The following is a 25,947-nucleotide window of genomic DNA, read 5'->3' on the forward strand; positions in this document are numbered from 1 at the left end:
GAGAGAGAGAGAAACTGGCTTGGGTTTTAACTGTGATGTGTTTCTAACACAGATAGACCCCAACAGATTGATCGGGTGCCTCCCCGAACCAGAGCTGCCTGGACCCTCGGCCCAAAGGTGCATTCTCTCTGCCCCATTCTCTCCCCGGGTGGCAAACAATCGCTTTCCCACACCAAGCCCGTCGCAGGGCAGAAGAACTCCCTGAGCGGAAGATGCCCCTGCCGTATAGTGCCACAGACATGGATTGAGTGGTCTTCCCAGGGAGCTACTGCGCCTCCAATCACCCCACCACCAGGGGCTGCGACATAGTAATAGCTGCAGTCGTCGTAGTTATTGAGCATCCACTTGGTGCAACGCACTGCACTAAAGGCTTGGGAAGGGAGGACAGAAGGAAGAAGTGACAGACTCCCTGTCCAACCAGGGAGACATAGTCCCTACAGCAGTTTAAACTTTTCAGCCACACGTGGTGGCGACGAAGAGGAAGCACTTAAGGTACCCACTTGGGATGGTGATCCAGGAGAGCTAGTTTTGTTCCATCGATCAATCAAACGGATTTATTGAGCACTTACGGAGCTCGGTACTAAGCACTTGACAGGATCCAACACCACAACAGAAACATTCCCCGCCTTTCATGTTTGGTCGGCTGGGACGGGCCCAAGGTTCGCTGAGCTCAACTTTCTCTGGCTCCCCGTTCTCTCCCGAGAGGCCAAAGCCAGGCCAATGAAGCCTCCGAGTAATTGATTTGAGGGGTGCGGCCTCAAGGTAAGATGAGCAGAAGAATTCTTCCTCAGATCACGGGAATCAGAAGAGAAGTTAACGAAATGGTGAGCAAATTGACCCAAGTGCAGGTTCCCGAGGGCGTAAGCTTGTCGCAGGCGAGAAACGTGTCTATCGACTCTGATATTTTCTCCCAAGAGCTGAGTACAATGCTCTGCACAGAGTAAGCGCTCAATAAATACCACTGATGACGATGATAATGACGCACCATTAACTCACTGTGTACTGCCAACCAGCTATAAATGCTTGGAGGGAAACAGACGGGAAAACATTTACACTGTGTCGGGTAAGGTAGGGGGCTAGCTCTATCGTGTGCATTATAAATGATCCATTCCTGGAAGCCATTTATTATGCTCCGGTGTGTAACTGGCCTTTCACGAGTCCCGGGTGCCTGTGCTGCTGGCTGGGGAGCAGAAGTCACGGACTTCAGAATCAGATCCTTTCCCGGCTGCTGGGGAGGAGCCCTCCCTGGGGCCGCCTCTCCCTCTCCTGCCGCCTCATCCTTCTCTGGCAGGCAGGGACGGTCGGGCACGCGGACGGGTTCCCCCTCCTGCACTGAGGCCAGACGGGAGGGCCAAACTAGGGTGCTGATCTCGGGCTCCTCGGAATGTGTCACTTCTAGCTCGTTACCCGCCATTTTGGAGCCCTCTTCCGCACACTCACTCTGCAGATCATCTGACCTCCCGGCAGGTACCTGGGATTCAGCAGTAGGCCCAGCCACGGGAGCAGAAACGGGAGACTCTGCCACCTCCTCGTTTACAGTACCCAGCCTGAGGCCTTTCAACTGAGAAGCGAGGAGTGCCGGCTTCTCCTCAGCGCTCCCCTCGCTCTCTTGCTGCCAACCAGAGGTACGATCGAAGGCTTCCCCCACGGCCGAACCAGAGCCACCACACTCACGCATCTTCGTGGGGCGTTCGATGCCCCTTTCAAACAAACTACAAGAAAGTTTCCTCAGACTGGACATTAACCCAGATTTGGCTGACGTGTTAAGATCAGGAGGGGTGTGTGGGGAGAAGAGAGAGCCAAACGGTTTCCCGTGGCCGGCAGACGTCGGGGTAATGAGTTTCGCCAATGGAGGCAGAGCTGGGATGTCAAACAGGGGTCTCCGGTTGCCTGCTTCGATGGGGGCTTCGAGCCCTCTCCTCTGCTCTACAGGATGGGTGCTCTCCCAGCCCATTGCAGGCTCTGGGCTAACTGCTGTTGAACCCTCCTCCTCAGAAAGAATTTCGGGTACAGCTCCAGGCACGCTGCTCAGCTCATACGGGTACCAGAGGGCACGGGGCTGCTCAGCCAGAGGAGCCTTGGTTTCATGGGAATTCCAACAGTCTAGCTCAGCGGTTGGCTCGGTGGGCCCCGACTCCGGAGTTGCAACTGGACCAGGCCCAGAGACCCCGGGGTCTTGGTGATCACCTGGAGGAGCGGGTTCTGTCTCGCTACTAGAATACTCGTTTGCCGGCCCGCAAAGTCCGACCAGTTCGGCTTTGGATAGGTGTGAATTCAAACTCATATTCACGAATTGTCCGTCCACATGCCGCACTGATGGTGCAGGGTCTTCTGTGTGAGCCAGAGGTTCTGAGGCATTTAACTGAGGTGCCTGTGGGTCAGGCGGAAAAAATTTATTTTCCTCCATTTCTGTTTTCCTTCTAGGGTCATCTGGCACAGTAGCAGATCCTGGGGTTAAGAGGCCTGGAGTCACTAGGGAGGAGTCAAGGTTTGCTTCCAAAACGGTGCCTGCCAATTCCTCCGGTGTCAGAGACTCCCTTCCAGGGACTGATTGCTCCATCTCTTGGGAACAGCTTCTCTGAGGCACGGAGGTTGCCTGGAAATGTGATTCTGTTCGAGGGACCCCTTGAGCACTTTTGAAAACGTCCAAAAGGTCGTCTCGGAAATTCTGAGATGACACACTGCGGGAAAACCCAAAAAAGGAATTTTTCTTTGGAGGGTGGGGGGAGGCTGAGGTGTGAGGAAGGGAGAAAAATCCGGAGAAGGTTTTGGGGGATTCACTCAAACTCAAAGAGATTGACTTCATTTTAGTCCTGAGGCCTGAGAATACTTCTCCTGTAGGTCTGAACTCTGACTTGCCTTTCTCTGCTTCCTTGGGCATGTTCTGACCATCTGCTCCACCGAGTTTCTCCAAGACTGGTGATGAGCCCGGGTCAGGTAAAGCATCGTTAGATAGCTCCGTTCCAGGAAAATCCCCTCTTTCTCCTGTGCGACAACCACTGGGAAGACTGATGGTGGCAACATTTAAGTTTGAACTTTCGGGAAGGCGGGTATCACCTGAAAGAGAGTCGCATTCCTGCTCAGCAGGGTTTTTCCCCTGATAGGAATCCTCTTCTCCAGAGTCAGGTGACACGGCGATGATATCTTCTTTTCCCCTGCTAGGGAATGGCTGTCTCTCTGGGCTACAAAACCCACCAGCGAGGACAGCACTTTCTTCCTCTACTCGAAGGGATCGGAGACAGGGCCCAGAAGGTTCAAATCCCGTCCTGTCCGTAGAACCCGTTTCTCCTTTCAGGACCTCGTTCTCTTCAGGATATTCAGCCGCGTGAGAGTTCGATTCCTTTTGGCTTCCAGAGAGTGTCTCTTCCAGCTCATCCCTGAATTTGAGTGTGGCGAGTGCTTCGCTCTCTCTGGCGGGAGAGTCGGCGGAAGCGGTTGGCTTCCTAGGTGACTGAGGAGTCTCTGGAGTCTCCTTCACAAGATCTGGCTGATCTGCAGGCCTCTGTGGCTCTTTATCCAGGAAGGACAAGCCAAAGAAGCTCCTCCAGGAACTACTTAGGTTTTTGCTGCTGCTAGATGTGCTTCCAGAGAAGAATGAGGGGGGTTTAAACAGTCTTTCCTCTCCTTGGAGATTGGCTCCATAAAGATCAGGCACAGGAGCTACATTGAACGGTTTCTCTGATCCAGTCAGAAAGGAAAATAGACTCTTGCTGGTAGGAATCTCTGGCTGTGTCCAAAAAGATTTAGGGGGTGAAATGTTCAAGTCCTTGCCAACAAAGGGCAAATTAAACATGGACACCCTAGGATCCTGACTTTCTTGGCTTGGATTCATTTCATCTACGAGATCAGGTGGCCATGGACTCTCTCCTAGGTCCCCGGGGGTCACGGAAGGCAAACCGGGAGTCTCCACTGAAAACTCTCCGGATGACTGAACGTGGCTGACACAGGGGCCTGAGCTCAGGCGCTGCTGAACTCTACCTCTTAGAGGGGTCCTTTTGTCCTCCGGCCTCGGCTTCTGGGATTCTCTGAGGGGATGCTCCTTCAGCTCACCATCACAAATAGTTGTTTGCTTGGGTAGAACCCTAGTTCTCACCACCCCTCTAGTATCAGCAGGCACCGAAGAGTGGTGGTCACCTGCATTCGGGCTCTTGGGCTGCGTAGGTTCACTGCTTGATCTAACCAATTCTTGGAGTTCCCTCCTTGGAGGAGAAAACACTTTCCCTGTTGACTGGGGAGGGGAGAGATCCGTTTTAAAGAGATCCCCGAGAGACCCAAAGAGTGATGAAATGCCAGAAGAGTCCCTCGTTTCTTGGCACACGTTTCTTTCTTCTTTATCCCCAGAGTCATTCTTCTCTACTTTCGGCTTGAATTTGTTAGCTTGGGGTCTGAAGAAATTCCAAAATCTGGGTGCCTGGTGCACATCCACAGTGGTCTCCGCGGGAGAATCCTCCCCCAGACTGAACAGTTTCGGAGCGCTCTTGAACAAATTTGTCTCCGGCTCCGCGGAAAATCGATCTGGGGCCAATGGAGGGCTTTCCTGCTCAGGCTTGTTGACCTGGGTCCCGAGAGGAGCTGTTGAACTGTCTTTATCCTCTTCTTCACACGGTTTAACGTCAGAAGTTATTTGGTTTCCCTGGGAAGCAGATTTTGACAAACCTTTCCTTCTCATGTTCACATTACTGTTTTTAATAGGTTCTAAACGGTGAATTTTTGGTGCACCTACTTTCCTCGGAGCTAGGTTGTAAGGCATTTTGGCCTCGGTTTCCAGATCACATCTGCTTGAGATTGAGGGCATGCCATCGTTCTGCGATGGCACTGAATATGCCTGTAGATCTGCCCTCTTCTTGGGAGAGACTTCTAACAACCCATTCGTCTCAGAACTTGAAGCTTTTTCTATCAAATCATCCAATACGGAAAATAAAGATATAACTTTACCGGTGGGGAGCTTGTCTTTTAGACACTGAGGGTCCTCAGACACCTTTTCCCCAGGAATCAGAGATCCATCTATTTCAGGGGAAGACTGGGAAACGGGGACACCTACAGACCCAGAGAAGTTTTCGGCTGAAACAGGCCGGGTCGGCTCTGTCTTTCTGACCTGCACTTCTTCATCTTGAACGTGACTACTACGTGCCCTCCCAGCTTGTGTTCGAAGATCAAGAATGAGCTGAAGTTCTTCAGGACAACATCCTGTTTCCCTATCGGGCCGGAAATCCAGTCTGAGCTTCTGAAATCGGTGGCCAGAAAAATCTAGTGGCTGCTCCTTCTGGCAACAAATAGGCTCCTCAAACATTTGAAAAATGGTTTCTAAGTTCACGGTCTTTAATCGATCCCTTCTTTCCCATGCCGCAGACAAATCAAGAGGCTTGTTCACACAATCCTCACAGGAGGGCCCCTCTTCAACAAGGCAGAATAATTCACTTTCCCTGCCAAGCGGGACTTTGAAACCACAGAAAGCAACCGTGCTGTTATCCAACAGAGCGCTGGATAGAGCAGTCACTTGAAAGTGAGAATCCCAATATTCCGGACAGTAGTAAGAGTCGGGTGTACAGATGTACACGTATTGGCCCGTAGAGTCGGTCAGCAAGGAATATGCGTACTGACCATCGCTATACATGAAGTACCCACAATCCCCTTCTTCCGACTGCCACCAGATTCCATTTTCAAGCCATGATGGCCACCCCTCGTTCTCATAACTACAACTTGAAAATGCAGAACTTTTATTTTGGCATAAGGCGTATTGATCAATTAAGGTCCACACTGTAGGATTAGAACCTGAAGAATAACTTAAATCCATAGGGAAGTCTTCTGATGAAACCCCACACTCGTTTTCAGCTGCCCACATACCTTCTGTCACCGAATGTTCTTCCGGGAATGTTAACAGGTCATGGGATTCACATGAGAATAGAGTGAAATCTCCACTTTGCTCAGAGGAGTTTAGACTTGTTCTCCATTCCAACACACTGGCATTTCTGTCTTTCCGGCAAAGGGTCATCATTGTTCCATCTAATTCAGGCCAAGCTGAAATCCCAACAACTGGAAAAGGATTATGTTGTGACGTGTAATAGGGCGGTCTTGGTAGCTCACATACGGAGCCAGAATCATCTTTCCCGACACATTCCCATTCAAAGCTGGGATGGCTCCCCATGTCATCTAAGGTAGGGTCCTGTTTTGATACATTGTGCATTCCCATTTCCGGCAAAGCTGAAGAACTCTGATTCGGCTCTTCGTGGATAGAATTCCGATAGCACCGAGGCTCTACCCTTTGGCCGGAGGGCTGTCCTTCAGTCCGTGGTCTTCTCATGAGTCCACCTTGAGATGCTTCCGGTCCAGCAATGGGATTTTGCTTTTCATCTGGCCAATTTATTCTTAAATGGGGCAAATCGTTACTAGCCATATGAGATTCAGCTCTCTGAGTGCTTTCGCCCGTCCTGTTCGGTAGAGAAACGCAGGTTAAATCACTGGATGACTCTTCTGGCACCATCTGACCTCCCTGAGTCTCGGCAGCTACAAATGAGCTGGCGGGAGGATCTTCTGAAGAAGAATCCTCACGTCCATCCCAAAATTTTATGAAGCCCCAAGATTTGGAGTGTGACTGAGCTGGTTGACAATCTGGCACATTTTCGCTGGACATAAATTTGAATATTCCAGAAAACAAGCCTGGGGCACGACTCTTCCGATTTAATTCTTGACTATTAGAGAGGGTTTGTGAGGAGGAAAATGGAAGTAGTCCAGAAAATAGACTCTGCTGGATGCTTCTCTTAGGAGCGTTGCCTGCAACTTCCGGGACGGAAGGGCATTTTACGACATCAGCGGTAAGGTCTAATGATGAGTGTGCCACAGTTAAGGGTTTAAACTGCTGTTTTAAATTCCTATCCTCTCCCAGAAGATGAGTTCTAAGCTGTTGAGGGGTAACACTGCGGATGCCTGGGGCATCTTCCCCTTGACTCTCTCTGTTTTCTGAGTTTTGATGGCCTTGACTGTTGATTCCTTCTGCCTTAGATGCCCCACGCTGATGTAGAATTCTCTGAATGGAATTTGACTTCTCTGTACTAAATTTGCCACTTTGTGAAACTTGGCTTTTGTGATCTTCCTTAGAAATTAACAGTGGGTCTGGGAAGCTTTGGGCTCTAGGGACTGCGGGGTGGTCTGCAGAAGAACATTTCAATAAAAAAGGAAGGAGGCATCCTCCCTCCTGCGAATCCGCCTGGTTTTCAAAAACGCCAGAAGCGCTAACAAATGGAATTCGGCGTTCCCCATCGAAGGAGAAGGAGAGTCCGTCTTCATCGGAACGGCTTTTCCGAACATCGTCTTCAGAACTGGAACTCGCCACAGACCCTTTCGGAGGAGCCTCTGGGGAAGCAAAAAAAAACTGGCTGAAAGATTTTTTAAGGGGCCCAATAAAATCGCTTCCATCCAACATTCGGCCCCACTCCACGGACTCAGCAGAAACAGCTTTATCTGTCCCAGGACTGTCTGTGCTTCCGTTTCTGGATTTCCCCAGGTCTCCGGTGGGGTCTTTCGCTTTTGTTTCCCGTGGAGTGGATGGCTGCGGCGAGCCCGCTGACCTCCGGTGGGGCAGACCTTCCGAACCGGCTTTCCCTTGAAAAGGGCCACCTGCGGCTGAAGGGTCAGCAGATCCCTTGGAAGGTGTTAAACCTTGGTTCGTATGAACACGGGGTTGACCCAGAGCCTCCTCGATGGGTCCCCTGAAGTCACCGTTGCTGCCACTGCTCTTGGGAGAGGGGTCTTCCTGAAAGCCCGACTCAGAGCCACTTGCCAAATGACTTTGCCTCCTCGCTTGCTCACCCTTGGTGATTTCTTCAGTTTTTTCCTTTTCTGAAAAGATCTTTAATGGATTTAGTCGGCTAAACACCGAGTCCAGGACTGAGCTCAGTTTCTGAGTTGCAGGCTTTTCGGAAGAAGCGTGCAGGTTCGGAGCCTTCGGCTCCCCATCGCTTTCTTCACGGTTGGCGATCTCGCCCCTTTCCTCGCTGTTCCCCGGATCGTCCCTCATTTGAAAGGGTATCTGAGAGTCTGGGGAACGTTCCCTCTCCATCTGACCGTCCGCTTTCACGGGTGGCGGCCCAGAGTTGCCCCTTGGCTTAGGTTCTAAAAGACCGCTCTCCGTTTGAGCGGGGATCTCAAGTTCCCCTGCGGCTGAAGAAACAAGCTTTTCGAGGGAGGCTGTGAACGTCTTGGGGCCCCGGCCCATCTTTGCTGTAAAGGAATGAAGCAGAGCACTCACGGATTTCCTCCTCCCTGTCTCGTCTGGGAGGGGCTCTGCTTCACCTCTGCACTCCTCCATACTCTCCGTGGAAAGGAAAGGCTCTGTCTGACCCAGGAGGGGTTTCTTCTCTGCGGGATCCTCAGCCCTGATCTGCTCATGGGAGACACTACCTGGAGGTTTTCCTGATTTTGAAAGAGTCCCAAATTTGTTCATCTCTTCTTCCTTCTCTGCTAAATATTCAGATACCGTTTCCACTAGACACTGCAGTTCATCCAAGGGGTCGACAAAATCCTCCTTAGGATTGATGGGAGAAAGGACCAGTTTCTGCTCAAAATAAGCAAACCTCCCCTCTCCGGCTCTACGGGCTTGGGGATCACGCTTCACCCCGAGTCGCTGAAGAGCTGGATCTGCTTGGTCTGAGCCTCGACCCCACAAGGCTTCAGGTGGCCGGGCGGGTGGCGGACACCACGTCCGCGAAAGCCCAACATCTGAAGTGGGGGACCCCCGAGGCTCATCGGAAGCACTGCTGTCAGAGTCTTCGGGTGTGTCTGTTGGAGGCCGAGTCTCCTTCAGCTGGTCTGTGCCCTCCACCATGTCCCAATCCCCCAAGGCGACGACGCGGTCGCGTGTCCAACTTGGAACCTTGCCGACCCACGAGCCACTCTTAAACATAAGACCATTTTTGTAAGGACGCAGAACTGGATAATGGCGAGTCTCCCTTTCAGGCTGGCTGCGGGTGAGGTGTTCGGCTCTATTGTGGCTTTGGAAAGTTCCTTCAGGCTCCAAATAAGCAGCCCACCCCGTCCCACGGAGAGTTCTGACCTCAGACAACTGTGCACTTCTAGCTTCAGGTGAGCCGCTTCCCTCCCTCTTCCTCTCTCTTTCTCCCAATCGGCTAGACTGCCCCTTACCCCCGGTGCCGTGTTCCTGAGGAGAGCCGGGCGGAACCAGGTGCCAGTGCTGAACGTCGGCAAGCTCACTACGCTGACTCTGTGGGATGCCCCGAGGAGTCTCCTCCCAACATCCCCGCATCACTTCATCAACTTGTCCGGAACATTCGTCGGGCACGGAGGCCATCTGAACCATCTCCCCCTCTAGCTCCCGCCAATCTCTGGGATTGGTCTCGAGAAATTCCTCAAACGCTTGCCTCCCTGAATCCTCTCGTCCACCCTCTTGTTCATCTCCTGCGGCAGAGGCCACCGGAAGGGCTCTCACGCTGCCATTTCTACCTAACGATTCTTGTCTGGGGTATGAGAGGCCAAAGCAAAAGGGACAGAGGAAGAAAGAAGAAACAGAAAACAAACAAAAAAAAGGGACAAAGGGGATGAGAAAGGGAGAGAGAATTCAGATTGTGGCTGTATTGACCTTGGAAAGAGAAGGTTACAGCAGCATACCTGACACAGGAGACAAGCCCAGAGTAACAAAGTAAAAACGTAATTTACATTTAGGACGGTTATTAATCAACCATACCTCTGAGAAATGAATCGTACCAATACTGCAGAAGCCGCATTTCCCTGAGATCACTGATTTGATATTCACCCCACTCCAACCCCACAGCACGTACGTACATATCTTTAAATTATACATTATAAATTATTTATTTATTCATATAAACGTCTGCCTCCCCCTCTAGACTGTAAGCTCGCTGTGGGCAGGATAGGGAATGTGTCTGTAATTCTGTTGTATTCTCCCAAGCAAATAGTACAGTGCTCTGCACACAGTAAGCACTCGGTAAATACCACTGATCGATTAATTAAGAGATCATATACCACCCAGAAAAGGAATTATTCATTGCATGGAAACTGCATTTTTAAAAGCTCATTCTATTTTCAAAGAAGCATTTTTTCCTATTAATCCTCATTATATACATTACTACGGCAGCTTGTTTAAACTAAAGCTCCAATCTACAGATGTTCCTGCATGAAAATATCTATATTCATGGGTTTGAATTAAACTGGGAGTTAAGCAGTTTGAAGAAAAAGAGCTGGAGTTTAGATAAAAAACAGCAGATTGTGAAACTGCCAAGTAGTACTGCCCACAAAGAGCGAAGTATGTGGTTAACAAGAGAATTTTGGGACTCGAGAAAAAAAGTATGGCACGAGAAGCAATGATGCCTAGTGGAAAGAGCACGGACCTGAGAGTCACAGCACCTGGGTTCTAATTCCGGCTCTGCCACTTGCTGCTGTGTGACCTTGGGCAAGTCGCTTCACTTTTCTGTGCCTCAGTTCCCTCAACTGTAAAAAATGAAGGTTCAATACCTGACCTCCCTCCTACTCAGAACACGATAATCAGGGACTGTTGTCTGACCCGACTACCTCGTATTTTACCCCAGACCTTAAAACAGTGCTCGCCACTGAAGCAGCGTGGCTTAGAGGAAGGAGCCCGGGCTTGGGAGTCGGAGGACGTGGGTTCTAATCCCGGCCCCACCACTTGTCCACCGTGTGACTTTGGCAAGTCACTTCTCTGTGCCTCATTTCCCTCATCTGTAAAATGGGGATTAAGACTGTGAGCCCCACGTGGGCTAACCTGATGGACCTTGGACTTACCCCAGCGCTTAGAACAGCAGTAGGCACATAGTAGGCGCTTAACAAAGACCATCATTATTATTATAGTAAGTGCTTAATAAATACCATTACCATTATTATGCCGTGTGCCTGGCTCAACTTGCAATTTGACTTTAATCATCAAATAATCATTAGGCTTCCAGTGCAATCAAATGATTAAAGCAAGGTAATTACTCCGATGCTTGGGGAAGTGTGAATAGAGTACCGCGTGCATTTATAACACTGAGAAAATCAACTTCAGGCAAAGTCACAGGACCTTGCTCTAACAAAAACGAACAGCCCTCTAGCTTCAGTCTGTAGAAAGAGGGCTAACTCCCTCAGCAGGCATCCCGGGGTTCTGGGGCCGGGCTTGGGAATCGCAAGGACCTGGGTTCTAGTCCCGGCTCTGCCACTTGCCTGCTGTTTGACCTCGGGCAAGTCACTTCACTTTTCTGTGCCTCAGTTATCTCACCTGCAAAATAGGGATTGAGACTTCGAGCCCTATCTTCATTACCCTATTTATTTTGTTAATGAGATGTACATCACCTTGATTCTATTTATTTGCTATTGTTTTAATGAGATGTTCTTCCCCTCGATTCTATTTATTGCCATTGTTCTTGTCTGTCCGTCTCCCCCGATTAGACTGTAAGCCCGTCAAAGGGCAGGGACTGTCTCTATCTGTTACCGATTTGTACATTCCAAGCGCTTAGTACAGTGCTCTGCACATGGTAAGCGCTCAATAAATACTATTGAATGAATGAATGACAGGGACTGAGTCCAACCCGATTTGCTTGTATCCGGCCCAGGGCTTAGAACAGTACATGGCATAAAGCAAGCACTTAACAAATACCACAATTATTATTATGATGGAGATGATGCTCCGAGTTCATTTTTTGTGGATGAGCCATACGTAAGGTGAGCAGGGTACACTCGACCTACCCCTACAAGTCCAACTCAAAGACCACTTATTTTCTACGAGGGCACGGACGGTTTGCTACCGGGCTGCGCTCAGATAGAGATTCTGAATCACGAGGGTCAATCAGGGGGCATTTACGTTACCATCCCCTTCTGAAAGTAGACAAAAGCGGCAATAGGAAAGGCTGATGTTTCCTGTGATCATCAAGTGTTTGAACTTGATCTGCAGTGGAATGTCGGCTCATCAGGAGGCTCAAATTGGCTCTGGGAAATTCGAGGGCACATGAGTGAATGAAGATGTCTAAGGAAGGTTAAATTAGTGAGTAGTTTCCTCTGTGCAGGCCTGCTTCTTTCCACTCCAAAGATTCTGGAAGTCCCCGAGGCACTGCTGGGCTTTATAAATCTGCAAGCTAATTTTGTCGGATAAAGCGCTGCGAGACCCTTTGCTACATATCTTCGGATAAGTCGAATATCTCGGGGGCCTCAACACAAAGAACCCATCTGCCGATCCCGCCCTAGGATAGTCCCCTGTATCTCCCCTCAAATGCTGTACTTATGGTAGTAATTGACACTATTGGTCTTTTTATACTTCTGCCTGGGCATGAGCTTCATCTGGTAGCTACCAGGAATGTGCCGTCCTCCGCTCTGGAAAGGCCTGAGCCAGTAGGTAGGCGAGCATCTTTTCACACCATTCCCTGGATACATAACAGAAATGAGACCTGCTCCACATCGAGAAGCAGCGTGGCGCAGTGGAAAGAGCACGGGCTTTGGAGTCAGGACTCATGAGTTCGAATCCCAGCTCTGCCACTTGTCAGCTGTGTGACTGTGGGCAAGTCACTTCACTTCTCTGTGCCTCAGTTCCCTCATCTGTAAAATGGGGATTAAGACTGTGAGCCCCCCGTGGGACAACCTGATTCCCCTGTGTTTACCCCAGCGCTTAGAACAGTGTTGTGCACATAGTAAGCGCTTAACAAATACCAACATTTAACATTTATCTTTGCAAATGACACCAGTCACGGTGTGGTCTCTCTAACTCCTGATCTTGTCACAGAGATCCAGCAGTCAGTCAAGATTTGGAGAAGGGTCCCTCTCCATCTCTTCCTCTCCTTTCCCCAATCTCCATCCAACCCATTCCTCTCTGGCTCTCCATCTCTCCTGTTCCCTTTCCCCAGGCCCTCTCAGTCCTCCCCACTCTTAATCTCCCTCTCCTTTTCTCCCCCTACGTCCTTCTCGCAGTATCACCTTCTAAGCTCCCCAGCAGTGGAGCAGGCCAGTCACTTGCAAAACGTGAGTAAAGCTTATCTTGTCTTGCCGCGGAAACGGCCGTGGGTCATACTGCCTGTTCTAGATGCTCGGGGACCTCACTCTCATTTATTCGATCGTATTTATTGAGTACTTATGGTGTGCAGAGCACTGTACTAGGCGATTGAGCACTGTACTAAGAGATCCACACTCAAGGTTCCATGACGCCCTAAAGAGTTCTGCCTGTGAACATTTTAATAATAATAACGATATCTGTTTAGCGCTCACTACGTGCCAAGCGTCGTCCTAAGCGCTGGGATAGGTACAAGGTTATCAGCTTGTCCCATGTAGGGCTCACGGTCTTTGTCCCCATTCTCCAGATGAGGTAACTGAGGCCCAGAGAAGTGAAGCGACTTGCCCCAAACCACCCAGCTGACAAGTGGCGGAGCCGGGATTAGAACCCACGTCCCCCGACTTCCAAGCCCGGGCTCTTTCCACTCGGCCACGCTGCTTCCCTTAAGTGTTAAGTCCCTTCATTCCCACTACGTCCTTCCCCGTGAGTCCTCATCCGCTCGGCGAGAGCGTTCAACGTTCATACGCCTTGCCCATCAGTCGACGGTATTCAATGAGCGCTTCCTGGGTGCAGAGCACTGTACTGAGCGCTCGGGAGGATAGATCATCACAATACGCGGACACGCTCCTTGCCCACAGCGGGCTTACAGCCTGGGGGGGAGACAGACAGTGATATAACTAATCCTCTGGCCCGAGAAAGAGAAACTGCCCCGCAGCGGGGACTCACCTGAGGGCCCTCCGTTCCCGATAGTCAAGGTCATAGCTTTGCATGGAGTCGTTGCAGGAGTCCCGGGAGCCACCCTGCAGCTGCTGCTGTTGCTGCTGCAGCAGGCAGGCGGGCCCAGGGAACTGGCGCGCCGGGGCTTTGGGCCGGGAGGCGGTGCGGTGCGGAGGAGGGATGCTGGTCTCGCTGCGGTAGTCACTGTCTCGGTCTTCCCCTGCACTGTCGGGGTCTTCAAAGGCTGCGGGAGAGAGACGGGTGCAGCCAGGCGCGCGGGACTCACTTCTCCGGGACCTCCGGGAAGAGAGGGGGCTAACCCGCTCCTCCCGCTGCTTCCTGAGACTAGACGACAAGGGAACCCCGGGGTCTGCTCCCTTTCCTGGCCTACGCGGGCCCCGTCTCGCCACCGGCTGGGGAACATCGTCCAGGATCCTCCCCTTGGTCCCAGTCCCCAGCGGAGTTGGAGCTTGAGAAACACCTCTTCCGCGACCCAGTGATGTGAACCTTTCCAGGATCCCTCTCCTGCCATGATTCCCATTTCAATGAGAGACACAGTTCTCACCGCTGGAAACACTGTCCCCTACTTCGTGCTGGCCTAGCGGCCAGAGACTGGGGGCGGTAGGACGGAGGGCTGGTGTTACCCCAAGGTCACTCTCGTCAGGGAGATGAAAGGGAAGGGTTGCTTTACTTTGGGTTTCTAGGGTTTTAAATGGTACCCGCCGAGCAAACCCAGTAAACTCGTCTCAGGGGGCAGAGGGAAACAGTGAGGGCTCCTAAAGTCTCCGAGACCAGCGTACGGGTTTCGGTTTCGTGAGCTAAAGGGTGGCTGCGGGAGACGCATTCCTCCGAGTATTCGGGGACAATTCTGAATAACAGTGAATCTTTTAGGTCTCCAACCGGGAGGACTTTGAAAGGAATTTTTAATTTTCATTGCAGGGTGATCAGAAGCGACGTGGCTTAGCGGAAAGAGCCCGGGCTTGGGAGTCAGAGGACGGGGGTTCTAATCCCGGCTCCGCCACTCACCTGCTGTGTGACCTTGGGGGAGTCACTTCACTTCTCTGTGCCTCAGTTACCTCATCTGGAAAATGGGGATGAAGACTGGGAGCCCCACGTGGGACAACTTATATCTACCCCAGCGCTTAGGACAGGGCTTGGCACATACCATAAGCGCTTAACAAATACCATTAAAAAAAAGCCGTTGGCCAGGACTAACATGGAATCTGCTAGCCAAGCGGCTGGATATTCCCGGGACCTGAATAGAACTGATCCTACCTCAACCCCCCAGTTCCAGGCTGAGAGACCCCTCGGAATCAATGGTACTTGTCCATTTGCCTGGCATTTCCATAAACCCAACCCTACCCCAACCCCAAGACCATTCCACTCCCGGCCTCCCGCTCCAAAAGGCAACTCAGCCTCTTGGGCTCTCTCAGCCAGTGAAGCTTTGCAGACACCCTTCCCGACGGCTACTGGTGTGCAAAGCGAGAGAGTCAACGGAAACCCCCTCTCTACCAGGCGGCAGTTAGCAAACCCTGGTCTGGAGCCCCGGACCCGAGCCCTCCCTGACCAACACTTACCCTCTCCTCCACCTACACAGAAACACCGAAAAGAGAAGTTGAACATCAAATCCAGCTTGCACCACCACCGCCACCAGCTTGGCTACCAGAACCTGGACAATCAAATGGAAACTGCAGCAGGAAAGCCCAGAGGCAAGCCGGCAGAAGCGGTCACAGCGGGACCCTGGGAAGTGAGAAAGGAAGTGGGCCGAGCCACAGATGATCTAGGAGATGGCGCCCTTCCCCGGTATCCTCCAGCCCTGTGTTTTCAGCCAAGGAACCTTGAGGTTCACCATCAACCCACATGTGGACAGAAAAAACATTCTCCCCCCTCAAGGAGCACCCCCAAAATATTGCAAACAGTGAAATTCACTAACTGCTCAGGGAAAAATCTTCCCCGAAAGGATAGAGCCGTCCATCCTCCCACCGGGCATTAAGCCGCGGGGCATTTTCCAAGCAAATCGATTTGATTGTCCTCCCTGAAGGCGGGATACCGCCTCCTGCTTCTTCCTCTTTAACTGGCTGTCTGTGGGTCTCTGGCCGAAACGGCACAGTTAGAAGAGTTGGGAGAGGTGAAGGTCTCCAACGTGAACGTTCGGGAAAACCACTGGAATATTAAGTGATTGAAATTTGGCCAAGGTGGTTCTCAGCACTGTGCTGGCTTTAGAGAGCTCGGCAGCGAGGGCCAGAAAGAAGGGCCTTGTTCAGAGTTGAGGCAAGTACTCAGATGGGGCCCTCCCCTTGTTATATTTACCCAGGATCACTGCCTAGGTGGGCAGAAAGTTACTTGGGACCAGGACTTCCCTCCCCAACAAGACTAGGGAAGCCTTAACCAGAGGTCAAGCCGGGGTGGAGGACCGGGCATACAGAGAGCCACCGTGGCATCATTCATGTAGCAAACGAGTAAACTTTTGCCTAATCTGATGTGATGGAATCCCAACGGCTCCTCCCCGGAAGTTCTAGTTCTGCTAAACCTGGACTTCGGGATCAGAGTGCCCAGCCTGGAGATTCCAGGATGATAAATCCATTCGTGAATGTAAGAGCAGGGCACAGCTCTGTCAGTGTCAGTACGTCAGTCTGTCTGTCAGTGTGTCAGTGGGCACTGTGGATCCCTTACAGGGCTTCCCTGAATTGGGCCTAATGGCCCCAGGCTCCCTGGAGTTGCAATGCCCGTATCGTGGGAAAGGAATCCCGCCGAAGCGGAGAAGGGGGCTCTCTACGGGGGAGTCTCCACCCTCAGGCCAGGTCTAGGAATCGGTGTTGAGAGAATGAAATTTCCACAATTACGGAAATCACACAGAGGCAATTCGGTCTAGTGGGAGGAGCACAGAACCGAGCCAGAAGATTCGGTTCTTGTCCCACGTCTGCCTGGCCCTGTGGGTTGGGGAGTGCGAGGGGAGTGGGTGTCGGAGTGAAACTTGACCTCTCTAAGCCTCAGCTTCCTCACCTTTAAACTGGAAATATGAAGCAGGCTTTCCCTACCTTAAATTGGGAACCTCATGGGGAATTGTGCCTGCTTTGATCGTCTTGCTTCCACCCTGACACTTAGCAGAGTGCATGGCACAGTTCATGCTTAAGGGATTGTTATTATCATTATTACAAATTCACTTCACCTAAAGGGGAGAAGGAGATGACCAGAACCACGCGGAAGAAGCAGGAAAGGGCTTCACTCTGCCTTCAAATTAAGGTCGGGATTCTAACACTGCTTTGGACAGACTTTTCCACCAAGCAAGGATAGTAAAGGAATTTATGGAACACCAAAGGGTAGTCAGTATTCTATGGTTAAATTTGCACATCACTATTAATGAGGGATAAATGTTCATAGAGAATTTTACACCGTCAAGTTAGGCCCTGACCTCTGGTTTATCCCAAGATTCTTTTTTGCGCGGACGAATTGATCTGGGGATGAGACCAGCTTTTCTGTTGTTCTGCCTGACTCCCGCTCACAAGGGAGAAGCCCAAAAAGAGAGACACGGGCCCCACCCTGATCAATAAATGAATATTCATGCACACAGGCCAGCTCCACCAACTTGCAAAGCCCAAAACATTCCCAGAGTCCATATGAACCCAAAAGCTGAACCTGAGCCTTTGGTGTGAGGAAGACAGAAGTAGGACCCAGAACTAGAGTCTACCGTAAGGAAATTCTAGGGAAATTCTAGGGAAAATCAGGAGAGGGAAGGAAGACTTGGAAGTGCCACTGATCAACTGCAGAGCCCGATCAAAGAAGAGCCCAGGATCTCAGGCTCTAAGTCTACCTATATTTGATCTTTAAACAGTGCAAAAGGACTAAAAATTGTTCTCTTGGGCTCTCCCTTGGGGACTTGGCGATGAGAGGACAATTTTGCTACTGTCTCCCCTTCTTCTGTCTCTTTAGTTCAGGAAATGGGATCAGAGCATTTCCTGAACGAAAGAGAAAGAAGAAGGAGAGACAATAGCAAAATTTTTTCCCCAAGAGGTCACGCTCCCCTATCGATTTCTTTCTCCCCCTCTAGACGGTAAGCTCCTTGGGGAGAGGGTAAACGTCTACCATCTCTGTTATACTTGCTTCTCCCAAGCACTTAATACAGTGCTCTGCATCCAGTAAGCACTCGATAAATATCACTGATCGATGGATTGATCTCCAGCCTTCAGTGAGTTTGGATGGGACTAAATACACCAATCTTTGCCCCCATCCCCATCCCCCCAGGCCAGCCTGCCCTTTTAAGGGTAAACCGGGATGCCGAACGCAATGATTAAGGACTTTAACCAAGGAAAGAAAAATTGGGAAATGACTCCAGTTATTCAACTTGTTCTCCTTCTGCACAGGAAATGACTAAACCAGGGTCTCCGCCCCTACCTCGTATCATTAAATGGGCTGTGGAAGAATCCTTTCAGGAGAGGAATGGAGTCATCAAACTTGAGAATTGGGTTGGGAAAAGAGTACAGCTCAGGTTCCCAAACAGCACCATGTCCATCAGTGATGGAGACAGGATTGGAGGACTGGGTTCTGGGGGTTCTGGGGCAGACCTTCTGGAAAAGGAGAAGCCACTGAGATGAAACTATGTCCCACAGCTCAGCTCTCTTTCTCAAATACCAACAACCTATTGTTATTTCTTCAGTTTCAGCTGGAAAACCTTTTGGGACTGGCCAGCTTTGGTGATGAAATCTACCATGCTTCTCCCTCCGGGGCCCTCTGGATGTGACCAGAGGAACGATCTGCCTTATATCAACGGCAGCACTGACCTGAGAGGTCTTTGTATAAAGAACCATCTGATCTCTCTCTCTCTCTCTCTCTCTCTCTCTCTTTTTTAAGCCAGACCTGAAGTCCCTGTTTGACTCACAGTCTAAAGGATTTATACACGCCATTTTCTGAGGGTAGAAGCCTCCCCCCTCCTTGGACGGCTGGACGGGGCTTTTGATTGAGGTGGGGAGGGGAGCAGTTAGAAAAGGTGACAGCCTCCAATCAGTTACCCTGGCCAGAAAGGTCCATAAAGGAAAGAGCAGGGTAGCCTTGCTCTGGGTCAAGGGCGAACCACATAAACTAAGTGGCGGGGATGGCACGGATGACCCGGCAATCCGCTGGGAATAAACCAGTCCCACAAAGACTGGCAGTCACTCTCTGCCAACTCTATCTAGCGATGGACGGTTCTGGTTTCCTATTAAGCGGCTGACAGACCGAGGTGGGCGGAGTGCCAGCTAACCGTCAGCTCCGGGGGAGATAAAGGGAGCGGGGCCAATGCTCTGCTTGCAACAGCAGAGAACTGTGAATGGGAGCTTGACCAGACTCGGCAGAAAAACTCCTTAAGCATCAAACTGAAAACCCAGATCACCTCACCCAGCCCTTTACACCACGTAGCTTCTCCCTAGAAGCGAGGAGGCAAAGGGAAACAAAATCTTTCGCTTGTATGCATGAATATCCAGCTTATTGGCTCCTAGGGGAACATGCTAAAGACCAGACCAAGCAACTTGGAAGGAATTGAAATTGTTACATACTCTGCTGCTCTCCCCATCCGAAATAGCTCCAATTACCTGAGGGAACCACAAATGGAAGCAAAGGATGAGCAAGAAAAATAGGCTTCGGAACAAAACCAAATATCCTTCCCAATTATTACAGAATACCTTAGAGTAGTTCGACTTTGCAAAACTAACTCAGTCCTGACTCCGCCCATCGCTCGAGGTGGGGCCGCCAATATTACCTCTCCATGCAATGGTGCCAGGACGTTGGAATGATCACCAAAACCCAGGTCAAACCTGCTGTCATCTAGTCATTTCCAAACTCAGAAGGAAATGTCCAAATGGTACCATCTAAAACCACTCTCCATCAACTGACTGCCGGTTGGCCTTGGACGGGTTACTTAAGTTACTTCTCTGTCCCTCAGTTTCCTCATCTACACAGTGGAGATTAACACCTGTCTCCCTTCCCTGAAGTCCCCTGTCCTTAGACTGTGAGCACCAGGTGCAACAGGGAAGCCGTGTTGCCTAGGGGATAGAGCGTGGGCCTGGGAGTCAGGGAACTTGGGTTCTAATCCTTGGTCAGCCACTTACCTGCTGTGTGACCTCAGGTAAGTCACTTTACTTCTCTGCGCCTCAGTTCCCTCAGCTGTAAAACGGGGGTTAAGACTGTAAGCCCTATGTGGGACGTGGACTGTGTCCAACCTGAATAGCTGGTATCTACCCCAGCCCTTAGTGCCTGGCACATAGCAAGCACTTGGCAAATACCATAAAAAAACAAACACGGACTGTGCCCGATAGGAACGTACCGCTTCTGTACCGGAGTTTGACCCAATTTTATCGCTGATCATTTCTGACTTGAATTCCTACCGGTTCTCTTCTTGTTCTGATTACATTTTCATCATTTTAACTGGGTCGCTCGATATGCCTAAAACTGAACTTTTCTTCCTTCTGAAATCCCCTCCTCCACCTAACTTTCCCATGACAATTGACACCACCACCACCTCCCCGCTCACTGTCTCTGAGGCCCACGACTTTGACATATCCTTGACTTCCCTTTCTTTTCTCTCTCTCATTTAATCTGTTGTTAAATCCTGTCAGTTTTTCCTCTGTGACATTTCCTGGATCTTCCCCCTCTTTTACAGCCAAATGGCTGCTACGCTGGTTCGGGCACTTATCGTATCCTACGGCAATCAGTCTCCTTCACCGCAATCTCTCCCCCTCTCAGCTCATACTTCACTTTGCTGCCCGGACCATCTTTCTAAACCCTGTCCTTGCACCTATGTTCCTCTCCACAGAGACCTTCGATGACCCATGTCTTTATGCATCAAGCAGAAACTTCTGTCCGTTGGCTCTAGGGTACTCTATCAGCTCTTTCCCCTCCTAGGTATCCACTTTCTTACCCACACCATACCCCAACTCGAACTCTCTGTTTCTCTCACGGGGCCTCATTCTCGTCCCTGGAAGCAGCACGGCCTAGTGGAAAGAGCAAGGGCCCGGCCGTCAAAGGACCTGGGTCCCAAACCCAGCTCTGCCACTTCTCTACTGTGTATCCTTGGGCAAGTTGCTTCGCTTCTCTGGGCCTCAGTTCCCTCATCTGCAAAACGGTCATTCGACACCTGATCTCCCTCCTGCTTAGATTGTGAGCCCCACGTGGGATCTGATGATCTTGTATCTACCCCAGTGCTTGACACTAGTAAACACTTAACAAATACCACAGTTACTATCATCATCTCTTCCACACTGTGCTATGCTCCCCCTCCCTCATGGAACTCCCTCCCCATTCAAATCCACCAGGCCACAGCTCTTCCCATCTTAAAAGCTGTTCTGAAACAACAGCTTCTCCAGGAGGCTTTTCATGATTCATTTTTATTCTCCTTAGGTCATATTCCTTCCAACTACCAGGTCAGCAGCTCCACCCCAAGTATGCACTTAGGCGCTTATATACGACCCAGAGCATTACAGAATATATGTACTCTAACATTTAAGCATCTACTCATTTACTTTTCTTTGCCTTTCTTTTGTAAATTCATTCATTCATTAAATCTAATTTATGGAGCACTTACTGTGTGCGGGGCACTGTAACTAAGCGCTTGGGAGAGTCTGATACAACAATAAACACATTCCTTGCCGACAACGAGCTTACAGTCTAGAGGCAGGGAGACCGACATCAACACAAATCAATGAAATTACAGATATGGACATGAGTGCTGAGGGCCTGGGAAGGGGGAAGAACAGAGGGAGCAAGTCGGGGCGACGCAGAAGGGAGGGGGAGAAGAGGAAAAGAGGGGCTTAGTCGGGGAAGGCCTCGTGGAGGAGATGTGCCCTCGATAAGGCTTGGAAGTTGGGGGAGAGTAACTGTCGGCCGGATTCGAGGAGGGAGGACCTTCCAGGCCAGAGACAGGACCTGGGCTAGGAGTCGGTGGCTAGACGGGCAAGATCTAGGCACACTGAGCAGGTTAGCACTAGAGGAGCGAAGTGTCCCGGCTGGGTTGTAGGAGAGGGCAAGGTGGTGGAGTGTTTTAAAGTCAACGGTGAGGAGTTTTCGTTTGATGCGGAGGTGGATGAGCAACCGCATAGGATGCCATGTCCCAAGCGTTTTTGTAGAAAAATGATTCGGGCAGCAGAGTGAAGTATGGACCGGAGTCAGGAGAGACAGGAGGCCGGGAGGTCAGTAAGAAGGCTGATGCAATAATCCAGGTGGGATAAGATGAGTGACTGTATTAATGGGATAGCTGTTTGGATGGAAAGGACTGATTTTAGCGATGTTGTGAAGGTGGGAGCGACAGGATTTAGCAACGGATTGAATATGTGGATTGAATGAGAGAGGGGAGTCAAGGATAACACCAAGGTTAAGGGCTTGTGAGACAGGAAGGATGGTAGTGGCGTCTTCAGTCAAGAAGAAGACAGGGTTTGGGTGGAAAGATAAGGAATTCTGTTTTGGATATGCTAAGCTTGAGGTGACAACTCCTCAGGTGAACTGTAAGCTCCCAGAGAGCAGGGGTCATGTCTACTAACTTCACTGTACTCTCCAAATGCTTAGTACAGTGCTCTGTACACTAGAGATGCTCAATAAATGCCTTTGACAGACTGATTCTCCACTTAGATTGTGAATTTCTTGTAGGCCAGGGATTATGTCACTTGGATTTTAAATAATCCCCCAGAACACAGTGAAAAGGGCTTTTTCAATGCACACTGTATGTGCGTATTAGATACGATCAAGATGAGCGGGTTTCAGACTGAATGCCTTTCGGGGCCTAATTTTCTTCCTAAAACCTGATGCGACAGGTACCTTGAAATGATCTGGCTCAGTCCCCTTCTTCTAGTGATAATTCGGCAGGTGATAGCCGAATTATCTAGAAGAGACAGACCCTAGATTTTTTTTTATATTTTTATTTCCAGGGGGAAGGCTCCTCTGCCTCCCCCGGTAGCCTGTTCTGTATAAGTCGACACAGCTGTACCCTATGAAAACTCATGTCATCTGAAAGGGATTTGAGATAAACATTCAAAATTAAAACTCCAGCCCACGCTCCATAGCCTGGACTCACTCGGCCTCTGTGTTGCAACATTACGGCACGACAGGCATATCACCACTACGCCAGTGGGCTCGGGCTTTCGGAATTACATAGCGTGACTCGTCGTCATTAGTTAGTATTATTTGTGATTACTTGTAACTGAGAAATTTTAAAGTCAAAGGAGGGAAATCTGCTGTGGAACGAAAGGCCGAGTGGCATTAATCTCCAATCAACCAAGGGCATTTATCGAGTATTTACGGGGTGCAGAGCTCTATGCTAAGCACTCGGGAGGGTACAATGCCACAGAGTTGGTCGGCGTGTTTCTTGCCCACAGCGGGCTGATGCTCAGGCTCAAGCATTCCGCTGTCCCTTGCTGACTGCCCGGTGAAGGAGCCTGGACCGACAGTTTCAACACACTGACAGTTCCCTTGATATTTCTTCTCACGTGCTGGAATTTCGGCCCAATTTCTCCCATTTGATTCTCAAACGGCATAACGGTGCTTCCTTCTTAAACTTGAAAACACTTCTCCCGTCAGCCATTTCTTCCTAGCCTAGGCGGGACCTGTACCTCAGAATCTATCACCGTTCCTTGCATAATTTTTCCTGCTCTTTTCGGGACTCAGATTGCTGGGCTAGGAAGAGACTCTCATTCCTCGCTGGTGGAGTGAACTTAGTTTACGACGCTCTACTGTTTCACCTATCCCCAAGCTATTTTAATGCCCGTCCCCCCCCCCGTGGACTGTAAGCTCCTTGTAGGCAGGGAGCTCGTCTCCCAACTCTGTTGTATCGTACTTTCCCAAACACTTAGTACAGCGCTCAGCACACAGGAAGCACTCGATGAGTACCACTGACTGGAGCTTTCGAAGTGGGAAGTGGAACTCCTTTAAGAGAACTGCTCGAAGCTCAGAGCATCAGGACGTACCGTGTGAACACTGGAAAGATTCTCAGGCTGTCAAAGACAATCACTTATAAGTTGTTGCAGCACATGGCTGGGGGTTTGCTGAAATACCCGGCGGCAGGCTCCATTTCAGGGCTCGAGCTCACATGCATGTCCTCATTCTGTTCCAGCTTCAGCTTCCCAGCTGTGAATTCACTGCTTCTGAGCTCCTAGTAGCCCTCCCCCTAATCTTCTCGGAACTTTTTGGCTGTGGGGAATTGTTAAAGCCACGGACTAAGGAGGGGCAGTCTCCAGGACCTACAGGGAATATGCAAATACCATCCGGAGAGCTCGTTAGGGATAACGATACTGTACATTTGGGCTCCGGGCTTTCAGACTCTGGGAATCTGCTGTCCCCGAATCAGGCCGATTATGTATTCAAGGCGGGTAGAGAGTGTGAATGCAAAATGCATGACCGCCTAGGGAGTCAACATCATCCGTGTCCTAATTAAAAATGGTAACTGTGAACCGTGGTGGGGCTGCGGAGTCTGGAAACTCGATTAGGATGCATAACGTCCATGATAATAGTGAGACCCATTTAGAAATGTCTTTGTGGAGCACTCTTCTTAGCCCAAGCTGACATCCATCAATCCATCAGTGGTCTTTATCGAGCGCCTAGTAGGTGCCCAGCACTGTTCTAAGCATTTGGGAGAGTGCGATATAAGAGAAACTAGCAGACGCATCCCCTGCCCATAATGAGCGTCAAGTCTAATGATAAACCCTTCCTCTGTTCTGACCCCTTGTGAGTTTCTAGCCTGGTCTCTCCGAGGCCAAGGATGAATCTGATCAGCTGACTGACCACTGGAGAGGTGGAAGCTGTTGCCTACTCCAAGATGGGTGATTCTAATTGCATGTAATTGCATCTGCTCTCCCTGGCTAAATGCTGAAGGAAGGAGCACTACAGAGCTGGGCTCTGAAGCTGTATGACTTGACTCAAATTTTAACTAGTGCTGTTGGCCCAGAGGTTGCCAGGGGGATTGCTTCCTAATTTATTATAATGATCATTTTAAAATTTACAACTAGATTGACTAGGCTCATTTTAATGCTAAAGGCCTTTCCACCTGCGTCAGTGGCCTGGCCTGATGGGGCAGGAATGCCCCCTTTCTTGAGTTTCATTCATTCTACCGGGAAAGAAAGGAGACTTCTTGCTACTGGTTCCGTAAATATCATTTTGGAGGGTCAGGGGCCCAACACTGCTAAAAGCCGGACACTTGAACCCTGGATTTTAGGATTTTCTGGGATTTAAGGGACTGAGGAAAAGTAGCAGGTGGCAAGTGGGACAGGGATGGGCTTGGAAGAACAATGGGGAGGTTATGACACCTTCTTACCCAGGATGTGTTTTCTCTCAAGTGGGTAGTACGTCCAGAGTTCATTCATTCATTCAATTGTATTTATTGAGCGCGTCCAGAGTTCATTCATTCATTCAATTGTATTTATTGAGCGCTTACTGTGTGCAAGGCACCCTACTAAGCACTTGGGAAAGCACAATACAACAATACAGAGTGACAATCCCTGCCCACAACGAGCTCACAAGGCTAGGGGTGGGGAGAGAGACATCAATACAAATAAATAAAATGACAGATCTATACATAAGTGCTGTGGGGCTGGGGAGACGGGGAAAGAGCCAAGGGAGCAGGTCAGGGCGATGCAAAAGGGAGAGGGAGATGAGGAAAAGTGGGACTTGGTCTGGTAAGGCCTCTCGGAGGAGATGTGCCTTCAGTAAGGCTTTGAAGGTGGGGAGAGTCACTGGTTGGTGGATTTGAGGAGGGAGGGAGTTCTTACTATGTGCAGAGCATTGTACTAAGCGCTTGGGGGAGTACAATTCAAGTGTCATAACCTCCCCAATGTATTAAATGATCCCTGCCTTGCCCTCCTGCGAGGGATGGGGTTTCTCCCTAATGATGATGGTCAGTGGGGATGGGAGGGGATACAGTAGCATTCGAGCAGTCCAGTAGAGATACCAGAGGTGTCTCAGATCCACAGAGGGGACATGGACTCCACGCTAGTTACTTCAGGGTGACAGATGGACCCAGGCTGAAGAGAGCTCTTCTCCAAGAGCCCCGAGTGACCTTCCGCTCCCTACGAGGTCTGTGCTAGGGGGAAAGCAGGGTCCCCACCCCAGCGGGGTAGTAGGAAAGCAGCCACGCTCCCATCTCCCTTGAAACTTCCGGGGTGCCCGTCTTAAAGCCAGTCTTAAGGGGCAGGAAGGGCAGGTGATGATAACAATAATGATACTTGTTAAGCGCTATGTGCCAAGCACTGTTCTAAGCTCTGGGGTAGATACAAGTTAAT

At 50.3% G+C, this 25,947-nt stretch overlaps 1 protein-coding gene across 6 annotated transcripts in view; it reads right to left on the reverse strand.

Moving 5' to 3' along the window:
• The window catches only part of UNC13B (unc-13 homolog B), a 203,398-nt gene that overhangs the window by 94,604 nt on the left and 82,847 nt on the right, over positions 1–25,947 (reverse strand). For 3 of the 6 annotated variants that reach the window (XM_029060734.2, XM_029060731.2, XM_029060730.2), the window contains exons 8-9: positions 19,246–19,281; positions 13,727–13,961 (exon numbers count right to left, since the gene is read on the reverse strand). In XM_029060734.2, the coding sequence (XP_028916567.1) occupies positions 13,727–13,961; positions 19,246–19,281 (271 nt within the window). The remainder of the gene's footprint in view (positions 1–13,726; positions 13,962–19,245; positions 19,282–25,947) is intronic. The other 3 variants (XM_029060735.2, XM_029060733.2, XM_029060732.2) reach the window with 1 other exon arrangement.

The sequence above is a fragment of the Ornithorhynchus anatinus genome, chromosome 3 (assembly GCF_004115215.2).
Source record: "Ornithorhynchus anatinus isolate Pmale09 chromosome 3, mOrnAna1.pri.v4, whole genome shotgun sequence".
Classification (NCBI taxonomy): Eukaryota; Metazoa; Chordata; class Mammalia; order Monotremata; family Ornithorhynchidae; genus Ornithorhynchus; species Ornithorhynchus anatinus.